This window comes from Symphalangus syndactylus, chromosome 1, assembly GCF_028878055.3.
Source record: "Symphalangus syndactylus isolate Jambi chromosome 1, NHGRI_mSymSyn1-v2.1_pri, whole genome shotgun sequence".
NCBI classification, from domain to species: domain Eukaryota; kingdom Metazoa; phylum Chordata; class Mammalia; order Primates; family Hylobatidae; genus Symphalangus; species Symphalangus syndactylus.
In genome coordinates this window covers 7,593,404-7,607,329 of record NC_072423.2, presented here as the reverse complement: position 1 = coordinate 7,607,329, position 13,926 = coordinate 7,593,404, and the positions used below count along the sequence as shown (strand labels likewise).

Genomic DNA, 13,926 nt, shown 5'->3' with positions numbered 1-13,926 from the left:
TTCAAAACTAGATCTTAGGTGCAAATTAATGTTTCTTGGATTCTTGAGCAAAATGTTTTCTACATTATGATGGGATTTTCTTTTTTATAAGTGCTTCCAGAATATCTCTGGAAGCTAGGTTAGACACACAGGGATTAGTCAGCTTTTGGTAGAGACAGTAGTTGTAAAGGCCACACCAGACACTGTGTGCACCCCCCAAGGTTTCCCATGTGAGACCCTGTGGCCTGCATGCTGCGTTCCATCAGCACTGGGCTGTGCGACAGATGTGTTTCCAGGCGAGGTTGCCGCAGAGGGGAAGAGGGGGACGCGTTTCCAGGTGACGTCGCTGCAGAGGGGAAGAGGGGGACGCGTTTCCAGGCGAGGTCGCTGCAGAGGGGAAGAGGGAGGCCCCTCCAGCAGGGCCGCCTAGACGTTGGCTTTGCCCCGCGTGGAGTCATATACCAGGAACCCCCAAACCCACCTGCAGCTTGATTCTGCTTCTCAGGGCCAGAGGTTCTAGTTTATGAGAGGAGCGTTTTCTCACGGGAAACATGGAACGCACACACGCTTCTACGCTGGAAGCTGCGATGTGTGTCAGGAACGTGTTCTGATGTTGGCGTGCACAATCAGTATTGTGCCTTCGTCCCCTCTGACCCCCATCACGGCAGTTCTGAGGCTTGCAGGGCACCCCAGCTCCTCTCCCTGTGCACAGGCTGCTGTTCCAGAACTCGAGGGTTCCCTGACACCAAGATGACATGTGGCACAGACCTGGAATCACGTCTTCCTTGGCCCTCGGGGCCTTCCTCCCACGGGCAGACAGGTTGAGTGTGTTTCCAGAGACCGGGCTGTCCGTGGGGCAATAGTGCCTGGATGACATCTGCTTTCGCCTGGAGCCCTGGCTGCGAGGGGCAGTGCCAGGCAAGGGCCACCCCAGGGGTCTGGGAGCGCAGTGTCGGGGCCTGTGGAGGTGGAGAGCCGGGATCAGCCTCTTTCTGTGGATGAGGAAATGGAGACACGTGGAAACTTCCAGGCATCAAGGGAAGGGTAAGAAGCTGTTAAGCCTCCAGGTTTCGGTTCTGGACAGGTGCAGGGCAGGTATTGGAGCACTTTGGGCCCTGAGGTCCACGTGGCCCAGTGGCCTCCAGGAGTCAGCTGCAAGGCGGAGTCTCTGTCCACAAGCTGCGTTGCAGGCACAGAGACCAGGAGAGGGCTGTGAAGCGACTCCGTGTTTACTGGGCTGAAGAAGCAGCTCTTGGCAGTGCCGCCACCGCGGGCTGTGTCCTGTCCCCGTGGTGACATCACAGCTGAGCGCGAAGCTGGAAGCTTGGACACGTCTTGGTGCTGGGTCTCCTCCGACCCCGAGGGCCAAGGATGCTCCGTAGCTCCAGGCGTCAGAGTCTGAGCATCCTTTGTTTTGGCAACATTCAGGACAGGAGTCCTTGGAGAGTAACACATCCTTATTTTGAAAGATCCCTTTAGGTGATTTGAGAAACCACTGTATTTGTTGTAGCTCCAAGTATTACCCGTGAATCACCTAGGCTGCTATTCAGTGAACATCCAGAATGTGGTCAGTTCTTGTGAAACCCCCATGTTTCCCGTAGGTCCAAGCTGAGACGATTGAGTGAACTCTGAGAGCTGAGCCGGGCCATCTTGGCACCACTAGAAACAGAATCAGTTCCATGACTGATCTGTGCCCCACCCCACATTAACTTGTGCAATATGACATTTCTGGTTTTTGTTTTTGTTTTATAAGCCATCCACGGCAAGTGCAGTCTGAGGCCTCCCACTGCCAAAACTTCCTCTGAGTAATGACAGATGGTCCCTGACCCTGGAGACGTCTGAGAAGGTGTTTAGGGTCCGGGAAGAGTCCGCGTGTGCAGTGACTGGAACCTGTCCCTGGTGGGAACTTGGGGATGAGTGGGTGACAGGGGCGTGGCAGGGACCTGGGGCACTTCCCCGCCCTCCGGACCACACTGTTGCTCTCCAGCCACGGAGTAAACCCGAGAAGATGCAACGGCCCCCGGCTCCAGCAGCTACTGTCCCGGAGGGCAGGGGAGTGAGGGAGAGGGAGGGTGTACGGCGTGGGGCCTGCTGCCTGGGGCGCTGGGATCCCACAGGGAGGCCCCGTTCCCGCTGAGCTTGGGTTCCCAACGGGCTCCTTTTGCTTCCCAAGCATCCTCTCCCACCCTTGAGCTGCCAGGAATGTTTGGGAGCCACGGAAGGTGCTTTCTCCCATCTGTGTAGTTTTTCTGGGAGGGAGTAAGGCTGACATTGGGGGCTTTGTAGAAAGCGTGCTCTGGCCCACACGTTAACATTTGGGAGGAGGCCCACAGGGAGCTGTCAGCTCTGGGCGAGGGCTGGGGGCTGCCTCGGGGGCAGGGGTTCAGGGTCTTGAGCTCAGCTTCTCACCCATCTGGGGCAGGTCAGGGCAGATAGAGGGGTGGGGAGAATGTGGGGGGCTGCTGGGCGTGGGACGGCAGGGCCTGTGTCCAAAGCCGTTGCGAGGCTCACGAGATACAGGGGTGGACCTGGGAGGGTTGGAGCGTGTAGAGAGGGGATGACTTTGATTTTTCCAAAGAACAGGGAAGCGTCTGTGTCCTGGTTGTACTCCAATCCCGTGTGGTGGAGCCGCGGGACACCATCAGTTTTTATGAAATCCCCAAATGTGTCCTTTAAAACAAAACCTTTGCACTCTGGCCTCACAGCCCAGATCCCACGCGCTCCCGGTCTGTGGCTTTGACTTTGGTTTGAGTTCCTGGGCTGGGCTTATCTGGCTGGCAGGGCTGCAGCCATAGCACTCCCTGTCTGGGGATGGAGGTTGCCCACGCACCCAGCTGCCCACCTTCTCCCCAAAGGCGGCGTCCTGGGCTGCCTCCCGTGCGGACCCAGGATCCACTTGCCCGGCCTCGGGGAGGACAGACGGGGACAGCAGATCCCGCCCCAGGGTCATTGCGCGTGGCCACATCGGTCCTGGGAACTGTGGGTGGGCCATGGGCCGCTGGTACCTGCACCGCTGTCCTGGTGGAAGGGGCTGGACCTGGGACCGCCTGGGACAAGAGACCAAGGCACAGATGGCTGCAGGGACTGCCCCTGCATCCTGAGCCTCACCCGGTGGGCAGGAGGGCCGGGCTGGGTGTCCCCACCTTTCTGGTCCCACCCTGGCCCCAGTCACCTGCTTCTCGTCCACCGATTTCATCTTTGTGAGGCCCATGCCCTCCTCTGGGCCGCCTTCCCTCCCATGGGCACAGAGCTTGGGTCCCACGTGGAGAGGAGGCTCTGCCCGCAGCCTCAGAGTCAGGCGGCCTTGGCTTCAGGGAGGGGTGCACAGGAGCCAGCCCACTGGACAGGAGCCCGGGGCCTCTGGGTGACCCCCCAGGGTGGGACAGCAATGGTCCCAGGCCCCCCTCCGACTCCTGAAATCCTGAGGTTGCCCGGGCTGCCGAGCCCTCCCCCAACTCCCCAGCCTGCTGGGCAGGATTTTGTGGAAGGCCTTGTCTTGGGTCATGGAAGAAAACCACGTGGTCTGTGGGGTCATTCCTGGGGCAGGCTGTGGGAGGGTGAAGGCTGCGTCCAGCGGCCAGGCCCAGCCAGGGGTCGGGAATCATGTCGGGGGTGACGTACAGATGCCGCCTATCAGCGAGAAATGCGGCGTGTGCGGGCCCACCTGGCCTCTTTAGGCCGGGCCCTGGGCTGCCCTCCAGCAAGGCCGACCTCTCCTGGGCGGGCAGAACTTTCTCAGGGCCGAGTTCTGCCGGCACAGGTCAGGGGGCAAAGCTGGCCTCTGAGGGGCCCCTGACCACTGGCCGCTGTGTGGTCTTGGGGCAGCTCCAGACACACAAGCCCAGAAGACCCAGAGGCTGCCTCACGTCGGAGAAGTGCGCCGATCGCCTCTCTCCGTCTCTCCGTCTCTGTCTCTCCGTCTCTGTCTCTCCGTCTCTGTCTCTCCGTCTCTGTCTCTCCGTCTCTGTCTCTCCGTCTCTGTCTCTCCGTCTCTGTCGCTCTGTCTCTGTCTCTGTCTCTGTTTCTGTCTCTCTGTGTCTGTCTCTTTGTCTGTGTCTCTCTCTGTCTCTGTCTCTCTGTTTCTCTGTCTCTCTTTCTCCATCTCTGTCTCTCCGTCTGTCTTTCTCTCTCACTCTCTTTCTCTTTTAATTAAGGGAAAAGCCCCCACACAACCAAATGGCTATGAGGCCTGTGGCTGCTGGCCGAGGAGAGGCTGCGAGAGGACGCTGAAACCCTCGCTCTCCTTAAGCTGCTCCTGTCGAGTCCTGTGGGCGGGTGTGGCCCTGCCGAGTTCAGAGTCTGTCGCTTCGTTTGTCTTGAAACTGCAGGAGTCACGAGAAGCCTTCACGGTTTTCACCTAAGCAATGAGCACGTACAGGCTTTAACCCTCAGAAAATCAGAATTAAAGGATTTTACCCAAACCACTTAAAACAAAGGAACTGCCTCGGCTCTGGGCTTCTGCCGCCGAGGGCACGATTCTGGGATTCTCATCGTTCACCGGCGGAGTGAGGGCAACTCGCGAGGAGTGTCTTCAGATGCTGGGGACGTGGCCTTTCTAAGGGAGAGGGACATGGCAGGGCCTCAGGCTCAGCTCTTTGGAAACTGAAGCCCTTTCACCAGGTGGGCGGTGGAGGAGCTGGGCAGAGGCTGAGACACAAGACCTGAGAGCAAAGTTTCTCATTTTTTTAGTTGTACAAATAACAAACACCATTCACTGTAGAAGACTTTTAAACACAGATAAACCACGATAAATGAGTCCTGTGCCAGCGTGGCAGCTCACGCCTGGAATCCCAGCGCTTTGGGAGGCTGAGGCGCCAGGATTGCTGGAGCCCAGGAGTTTGAGACCGCCCTGGGCAACATGGAGAGACCCCATCTCTACACAAAATATAAAAATTAGCCAGGTGTGGTGGTGCGCCTGTGGTCTCAGCTGCTCGGGAGGCTGAGGTGGAAGGATCCTGTGAGGCCACTGCACTGTAGCCTGGGCAACAGAGCGAGACCCTGCCTCAAAAAAAAAATTCGATAATCCTTCGATTTAGAATCAGACAGTGATCATTTCACGGCATATCTTTTTTTTTTTTTTCCTCCCCCTCTGTCCCAGCGCAGAGGGCATCTCTATTGTGAGCTTTGGGCTGAAAAAAATCCCTCACGCCCTTCCCAGGCGAGGGAGACACAGGTTCAGGGGCATGAACGGCTCCTCCCGTGGAAAGGACTGTGTGGCCGGCTCCCCAGGCCACGGGGGCTACTGTCCTCCATGCCACGTCCCACGCCACTTCCACCCCAGCATGAGGACAGCAGGACCCAAGCCACGAGCCACGCTGCTGTGGGACCTGTGTTGGGACTCGCAGGGCCTGGCAGGTGTTTCCGTTTGACCTGTGGGCTCATACTTGGCAGCTCTGGGCCCCCTGGTGTCCAGCTGAAGCCTCCATGGGAGCACCGTCCCTGGACCCCCAGAGGGGCGGCAAACACAGGAGTCCTGGGGAGTGTTGCTGGGGCGGGAAGCCCAGACCCCCCCTGTGACTCAGCTGCAGCCTCCCTGGGTGTTGCTGCGGGTGTGGAGGTTGCATCTGGCTCAGTGAGAAGCATTTTTAAACTGGATTCTGCAGCCATTGCAGATTCGCAGGAAGTTGGGGGGAGGCAATGCCCCACCCGGCCCCCGGGGCTGCCCCATGGCAGCCACCATGCCCTGGCCCAAGGCCCCAAAAGGAGGATCCTGCCGGGAGCACCTTGCATTTTGCCTAGTACCTTCTTAACTCTCCAGACTCATCAGGGAAGGCCTGCAGGAGCTCAAGATAAACAGGTCTTCGGCTTGAAGCCTGCCGGCCTGGGTTGGGAATGGTGGGGGCTCCATGTCTGCAGCAGCCGAGGCAGAAGCTGTGGCCACGTGAGCTGGGCTCTGGGTGCGGCTGTGGCCGTTGAGGAAGGAGCATGTCCTGGGTTCTTAGGTTAAATGCGTCTTGGCAGAGGGTCCCGGGGCTGCGGCCCTTCGTGTACCCACGTGTCCGGTGTCTCTGTGCCATGACGTGACGTAATCCTTCACGTAAAGTTTTAAGACCCACGTCCCAGGCCGGGCGCGGTGGCTCACACTTGTAATCCCCGCACTTTGGGAGGCCGAGGCGGGCGGATCACGAGGTCAGGAGATCGAGACCACGGTGAAACCCCGTCTCTACTAAAAATACAAAAAAATTAGCCGGGCGTGGTGGCGGGCGCCTGTAGTCCCAGCTACTCGGAGAGGCTGAGGCAGGAGAATGGTGTGAACCCAGGAGGCGGAGCTTGCAGTGAGCCGAGATTGCGCCAGTGCACTCCAGCCTGGGTGACAGAGCGAGACTCTGTCTCAAAAAAAAAAAAAAAAAAAAAGACCCACGTCCCATTGTCTGTGAAATCACAGGGTTTTACTTTATAGACTGTATGGAATAGACCCAGGGAAGGGGGACCAATATTTGCCCAATTTGCCAGCATGTGCGACAGTGAACCTCCCTGGATGGCTGGCCTTGGTGCGGCGGGTGGGGATTGGGGCTGGACGGCTGGTCTCTGTGTGGTGGGTGGAGGGGGGTTGCTGGACAGCTGGCCTCTGCAGTGGGTGGGGGGGAGCTGGACGGCTGGCCTCTGTGCGGTGGGGGGCTGGCTTGGGGCCAGTGGGCAGGCTGGAAGGTCAGCCAGGCCCTGTGGTGTCTTTAGTGAGAAACAGGAAATAAATCAAGGGGATGTTGTAGAAGTTTTACTGCTGCTGGTTTAGAAGTGTTTGTTTATATTATTTGTACATAATGTGTTGTTTTCAGTCTTGCACTCGTGTTTTCAACTATCATGTAAAGATGCAAACAGCAGGCCAGAAAACTGCCTTGATATATCACATTGGCAAAGACCAAGCGCACCCCGGACGCTGGTGGGTGAGTTGGACCCATTGGCAGCGTCCTTTGTGGCGTCTCCAGGGAGCCTCATGATGCTCACGCCTCTGACCCGTGGTTCTGCGCTCAGGGCATGACCGGAGATGTGGCCTGGGAGTTGGTTGTGTGGATGTTCGCGTCGCTGGCGTTTATAACAGCAGAGGAGGGGAACAGCCCACAGCCCAGCAGTACAGTGAGGATGGTCCTTGTGATAAATGGGATGCTGTGATTAAATTGTTTCTGAATATGCTAAAATGCTCAAAATGTGATCTTTCTTTTATAAAAAGGCCAGGTATGGTGATACGTGCCTGTAACCCCAGCACTTTGGGAGGCCGAGGTGGGAGGATCCCTTGAGCCCAGGAGTTGGAGAATGCAGTGAGCTGTGATTGCACCACTGCCCTCCAGCCTAGGCAGCAGAGCGAGACCTTGTTTCTAAGAAATAAAAAGAGAAAAAGAAAAAGACAAGACAAAGTACCAAATTATGTATCTCATTTTCTTTTTTTTTTTTTTTTCGAGACAGAGTCTCGCTTTTTCACCCAGGCTGGAGTGCAGTGGCTCAATCTCGGCTCACTGCAAGCTGTGCCTCCTGGGTTCACGCCATTCTCCTGCCTCAGCCTCTCCGAGTAGCTGGGACTACAGGCGCCCGCCACCACGCCCGGCTAATTTTTTGTATTTTTAGTAGAGACGGGGTTTCACCGTGGTCTCGATCTCCTGACCTCGTGATCCGCCCGCCTCAGGCCTCCCAAAGTGCTGGGATTACAAGCGTGAGCCACCGCGCCCGGCCATCTCATTTTCTTAAGATGCATCATTTTGTAAAAATGCTTATAGAAATACACCCAGTGGGTCGGGCGCAGTGGCTCACGCCTGTAATCCCAGCACTTTGGGAGGCTGAAGCGGGCAGATCGCCTGAGGTCAGGAGTTCGAGACCAGCCAGGCCAACATGGTGAAACTGTGTCTCTACTAAAAATACAAAAAATTAGCTGATGCGGTGGTGGGCACCTGTACTCCCAGCTACTCTGGAGGCTGAGGCAGGAGCATTGCTTGAACCTGGGAGGCGGAGGCTGCAGTGAGCCAAGATGGCGCCACTGCACTCCAGCCTGGGCCACAGAGCGGACTCCATCTCAAAAAAAAAAAAAAAAAAAAACAGAGAGAAACAAAGAAAAACATCCTTTGGCTCTGTGGGCGTCAGTCACTGTCCAGACCGGGTGGACGTTCGTCGGTCACCATCCTGACCAGGTGGACGTTGGATGCAAATTTCACCCAAGTTTTTTTTATTTTTTTATTTTTTTGGTTGCGTTGAGCGTCACTTTTTTAAAAAATTGACTTACGTTGAAGATGAGTTTGAAGTTGTTGGAAATATTCCCAGTCCTGAGCTCAGGGCTTTAGCAAGTGAGTTGCCATTCCGGGGGCTGGGCTGGTCAGAGACCCCCGACTGAAGCACGCCTGCCCGCGGCTGCCCCAGGCGTCACCCCCAAGAAGGAAGCACGCAGAGTGGAGTGGGGTGGAGTGCAGGCAGCAGCAGTCCTGTCTCCGCAGCAGTGCAGGCTCCTTTCCCACTCATTTGGGCTCTTTTGTCTGAACCAGAGACACAGATTTGTAGAGCTGCCAAATTCATGCTGAAAATTTCTAACCAAAACCAATCATCTTAATTGTCTGGATTATGATATTTATTTTGTAAACCATTCTTGCTGTAAGCCATGCACACACTGTGTCACTAAATCTGCAAATGATTCCAGAGCCAAATGCAGTCCTGCACCGCGGCGTCGGGTCAACGGCAGACTTCATGTATGAGGGTTCTCGTGAGATTGTGAGAGCATAGTTTTACTGCATCTTTTCCGTGTTTAGATGTGTTTAGATTCACAAACCCTGACCCCTGTGGGGCAGTCACCCACGGTGTTCAGTGCAGCCACACACCGTGCAGACGTGTATTGTGGAGCTGTGGGCCATGCCATGTGGCTGGGGTGTGCACTGGCCACACCAAGTTGGTTCACATGAGTTCCCATGATGACAAAATAGCCTAAGGACACGTTTTTCAGAATGTGTGCCCGTCATAAAGTGACACGTGGCTGCGTTTGCACAAACTTATTCTTATGTAATAGTCAGCTGCAGAGTGGTTTAGACTGCCTTATCTTTAGGAAATGTGTCTGCCTTTAACCCAGCGGTGGGGGGGAGGTGGCTTTTCTTTTCTTCTTCCCTCCTCTCTCCTCTCTCTCGCTGTCTCTCACTCTGTCTCTTCACTTTCCTGGGAATCCGGTGAGCCCAGTTTTTTTCACCGTGAATTTTGTTTTTTTGTTTTGAGACGGAGTCTCACTCTGTTGCCCAGGCTGGATTACAGTGGTGCAGTTTTGGCTCACTGCAGCCTCTGCCTCCCAGGTTCAAGCAATTCTCCTGCTTCACCCTCCCGAGTGGCTGGGATTACAGGCACTCGCCACCATGCCCAGCTAATTTTTGTATTTTTAGTGGAGACGGGGTTTCACCATGTTGGCTAGGATGGTCTTGATCTCCTGACCTCAGGTGATCTGTCTGCCTTGGCCTCCCAAAGTGCTGGGATTACAGGCATGAACCACCACGCCCGGCTGTGAATTTTGTTTTTTGTTTCTTTTTCAGTTCATAGCAAAAGATAGGTACAGGGTGCCTGAGACAGGCACCGCCTTGCATCATCCGAGACTTTGTTTGGTGCCTGCCTGTCCAGGAGCGGGTGTGGCCACTGCAGAGGGGCCCTTCATTGCCCAGCCCTGCAGCTGCTGCCTCTCCCTTCCCCAGAAACTCACAGCTGGCCCCAAGCTCTGTGCAGAGAAGCCTTTCTCTAGAGGCTCTTAGTACAAGAAACAGCTCTGACAGTACAACCCGCGAAGCTGCGTCTTGGAGATTCCTCTGTCAGGGAAGCCATCGTGGCTGAGTTGGGGTCCAGCGGGCACCCGCAGGGCCCAAAACCCCACAGAGCAGAGGTAGGTGGTGAGCCTGCCAGGTGCATCTTTGGATAAATCCATTTCTAAGTTTTCAAATTACTATGAAGCTTCCAATGTCACAAAATATGTAGTCTTATTAAGGAACATTTTAGGTGTTTGTATTTTTTAAAATTATGTAGTTGATTCCTTGCTTCCTGGGTTTTTTCTCTTTAAAGGAGTCTTTTATTCTGCCCATTGTTTGTATTTTGTTTGTTTTGAGACAGAGTCTTGCCTTGTCGCCCAGGCTGAAGCACATGTGATCTTGGCTGACTGCCATCTCAGCCTCCCCTGGCTCAGGCGATCCTCCCCACTCAGCCTCCTGTGTGGCTGGGATCCTCCCCGCCCAGCCTCCTGTGTGGCTGGGATCCTCCCCGCCCAGCCTCCTGTGTGGCTGGGATCCTCCCCGCCCAGCCTCCTGTGTGGCTGGGATCCTCCCCGCCCAGCCTCCTGTGTGGCTGGGATCCTCCCCGCCCAGCCTCCTGTGTGGCTGGGATCCTCCCTGCTCAGCCTCCTGTGTGGCTGGGACCACAGATGTGCACCACCATGTCCTGCTCATGTTTTTACTTTTTGTTTGTTTTGTAGAGATGGGGGTCTCGCCATGTTGCCCAGGCTGGTCTTGAACTCCTAAGCTCAAGTGATCTGTTCCCCTTGGCCTCCCAAAGTTTTAGGACTACAGGCATGAGCCACTGTGACTGGCCTTGTTTTTTGTTGTTGTTGTTTTTTGTTGTTGTGTTTTTTTCGATGGAGTCTCGCTCTGTCGCCAAGGCTGGAGTGCAGTGGCGCAATCTCGGCTCACTGCAACCTCTGCCTCTTCGGTTCAAGCAATTCTCCTCCCTCAGCCTCCCGAGTAGCTGGGACTACCAGCCCCCGCCACCACACCCAGCTGATTTTTGTATTTTTAGTAGAGACGGGGTTTCACCATGTTGGCCAGGATGGTCTCAATCTCGACCTCGTGATCCACCCGCCTCGGCCTCACAGAGTGCTGGGGTTACAGGCGTGAGCCACCGCGCCCGGCCCTTGTTTTGTTTTTAAGTCACTTTGGGGTCACAGTGTGTCCTGAGGTGTGGGGGGCCTTCTGGGGGCTCGGGAGGCAGTTTCCTTGAACTTGCAGATGCCCCTGCTCTGAGCCTGCGTCACACGGAACCTGCCCTTCTCGAGAAGCTGCCCCGCATGTCCCATGTCTCTGTGGCTTATACTTAAAACTGATGTAGAATGACGGTCAGCAGCTCTAGGCAATAATTGAGTTCTGGCCAGAGGGGCTGGTTCTGAAGATGTGGGAGTCACAGGCCCTGTGTGGAGGGTGACCTCAGGAGCCCCGGCCAACGGTGCTCGGGGTGAGCCTGTATGGTGAGGACGGTCGGCGGGCCCTGGGTCTCTGCCCACACGGAGGTGAGGACGGTCAGTGGGCCCTGGGTCTCTGCCCACACGTGGGTGGTGAGGACGGTCGGCGAGCCCTGGGTCTCTGCCCACACGTAGGTGGTGAGGACAGTCAGCGGGCCCTGGGTCTCTGCCCACATAGCGGTGAGGATGGTTGGCAGGCCCTGGGCTGGCTCTGCCCACGCAGGGTCTTGCACCTGATCTGACGAGCAGTGCTGGTCCAGAGAGGGTCCCACCGCATCCTCCACCTGCCTTGGCCCCTGCAGTAGGCAGTGTTGGGGAGACAGACTGAGCGGGAGAGGAGGCTGGGCCGGGGCTGCAGCGGCCACAGAGCCTTGGCCCTCCCAGAAATGGACTCTGATGGCAGAAGTGCCGGCCTCTTGCATGGGGTGGAAGGTGGTGCCTGCGTGGATGGTGGTGCAGCGGGACAGGCCACCCCCTAGATGCAAGAATCCCTTGGGTGCACCGTGTAGCCTCCAGGAAGGCTGAAACAGTCTGCCTGGGCCTCCTACAGAACACAGTTGGGAAGACGCTCATGCCGAGGGCACGGGCAGGACTTCACCTTAGCGTTTCACGCCATTCATTTCCTGAAAGGACAGGGGCCGTGGAGCCCCCAGCTGGGCTGTGGGCCCTGGGAACAGCCCTGGCACCTGTCACCCGCCAGGTCAAGCAGCTCGTGTCCCTCTGTGCAAAGTAACCGACAGCCTCCCAAAGCCCTCACCGTCGTACCCGGCCCTGCTGCGTTTGCTCCCACTGCCTTCCATGGATGCCAGGTTCCTCCTCCTGGCCCTCAGTCAGGCCCTTCTGTTTGTCTTGCAGCAATCATGGAATTTGGGGGCTGGCAGTGTTGCACACACCACGTCTTCCAAACCCACCATTTTATAAAGGGCCCAGTCAGTCACCTGTCCGATGGCAGCCACATAGCTGGTTCATAGCGAGGAGAGGTTTTAACTTCCTGGTTCTTAGGCCACAGCTCGTACCTCTTAGATTTTAAAAAATATTTTCAATGAGTTCTAAAACCTGTCTTACCAGAGGGTTAAGTAACTGATAGAAGCCTGTCACGAAGGAAGAGAAGCGTGTTAACGTTGTGCTTGGAAAATGTTTCCGTCTTAGAGAACTGGCCAGGCCGTGGCCACAGGTCATAATGAGTAAGCATTGCGTTGACACAGGCTTGTCCATCTCCGTGTCAGGACGTGCGCTTGCCGATGAAGTGTCCACCTAGGATGGCGACGGGTGAGCGTGGGCACGTGTGGCCTGGGCGAGGTCTCTGTGGTGCTAAACATCTCCTCTGCTCTGTTCCCTTCCAGCCCGACCCTGCCTGCCCTGGACTGGCAGCTGCCGTCCCACTCAGGCCCGTATGAGCTTCGGATTGAGGTGCAGCCCAAGTCCCACCACCGAGCCCACTACGAGACGGAGGGCAGCCGGGGGGCCGTGAAGGCGTCGGCCGGGGGACACCCCATCGTGCAGGTAGGCACTGCGGCCAGACTTGCATGTCACTTGGTGCTTTTTTGGTCTAAAGTAACTTTAGAGCCACAGCTAACTGTGCTTAGACTCTCCCAGCCAGGCCAGCTGAATGCTCTGTCGTGGTTAGTCCGGGGCGGCTACTCACTGCCTCTGAGCTGGAATGGGAGCATGCCACAGCTTCTCCTGCTTCCACACGTGCAGGCCCTCTCTCATTGTTTTCAGATTTGCCCAAAGCAGCTCTCGTGTCCGAGGATGCTCCCTGTGGTGTGGATGTTTTGGGGGGTTGATTCTCCTCTCTCTAAAGCTTCTGAACTTGGAGGCAGGGGTTCTCACCAGCAGCACCAGCCTCGCCTGGTGGGGTGCCCTCAGAAATGCAGGTTCTGTGGCCCACCCAGGCCTGCAGAATCCCATACTCTGGCCTTGGGTGCTGGGGGGCACCAGGGCTCAAGGTGCTCCCCGAGGAGAGGAGGAGTGGCTTCCGGAGTGGGCCTGGGCCTGGCAGCCACGTCCCTGCCGGGGTGGGCCTGACTCCCTGAGCAACTGCAGCCGCATCCCTGCCAGGGTGGGCCTGGGCCTGGCAACCTTGCAGCTGCATCCCTGCCGGGGTGGGCCTGGGCCTGGCAACCTTGCAGCTGCCTCCCTGCCGGGGTGGGCCTGACTCCCTGAGCAGCCCTGCAGCCGTGTCCCTGCCGGGATGGGCCTGACTCCCTGGGCAACCCTGCAGCTGCGTCCCTGCCAGGGTGGGCCTGGGCCTGGCAACCTTGCAGCTGCCTCCCTGCCAGGGTGGGCCTGGGCCTGGCAACCTTGCAGCTGCCTCCGTGCCAGGGTGGGCCTGGGCCTGGCAACCTTGCAGCTGCCTCCCTGCCAGGGTGGGCCTGGGCCTGGCAACCTTGCAGCTGCCTCCCTGCCAGGGTGGGCCTGGGCCTGGCAGCCTTGCAGCTGCCTCCCTGCCGGGGTGGGCCTGACTCCCTGAGCAAGCCTGCAGCCGCGTCCCTGCCGGGGTGGGCCCGGCTCCCCAGGCTCTGCTGTGGCTTCCTCACCTTCCTCACACCTTGGGGGACAGCCACGTGGAGTTAGGCTGTCCAGGGAGGTAATGACCGTGCCGGGGACGGGCAGCGTCTGCACAGAGCCATGCTCACTCTGCACCCCAGCTGTCGATGTGGATCCCGGGTAGCCGTGGGTGTTGGCATTTTCTTCGTCCCACCTGTTACATCATCAGCTGTAGGCCCCAGGCCCTGGATCTGCTGCCTTGGCAGCCACAGAGCGGCAAGTGTGTC

General features: G+C 57.2%; 1 protein-coding gene across 4 annotated transcripts in view; it reads left to right on the top strand.

Annotated features, from left to right (window-relative positions):
• NFATC1 (nuclear factor of activated T cells 1) overlaps nt 1-13,926 on the top strand; it is a 129,042-nt gene that overhangs the window by 24,379 nt on the left and 90,737 nt on the right. For all 4 annotated transcript variants that reach the window (XM_055295824.2, XM_055295806.2, XM_055295815.2 and 1 more), the window contains exon 3: nt 12,493-12,652. In XM_055295824.2, the coding sequence (XP_055151799.2) occupies nt 12,493-12,652 (160 nt within the window). The remainder of the gene's footprint in view (nt 1-12,492; nt 12,653-13,926) is intronic.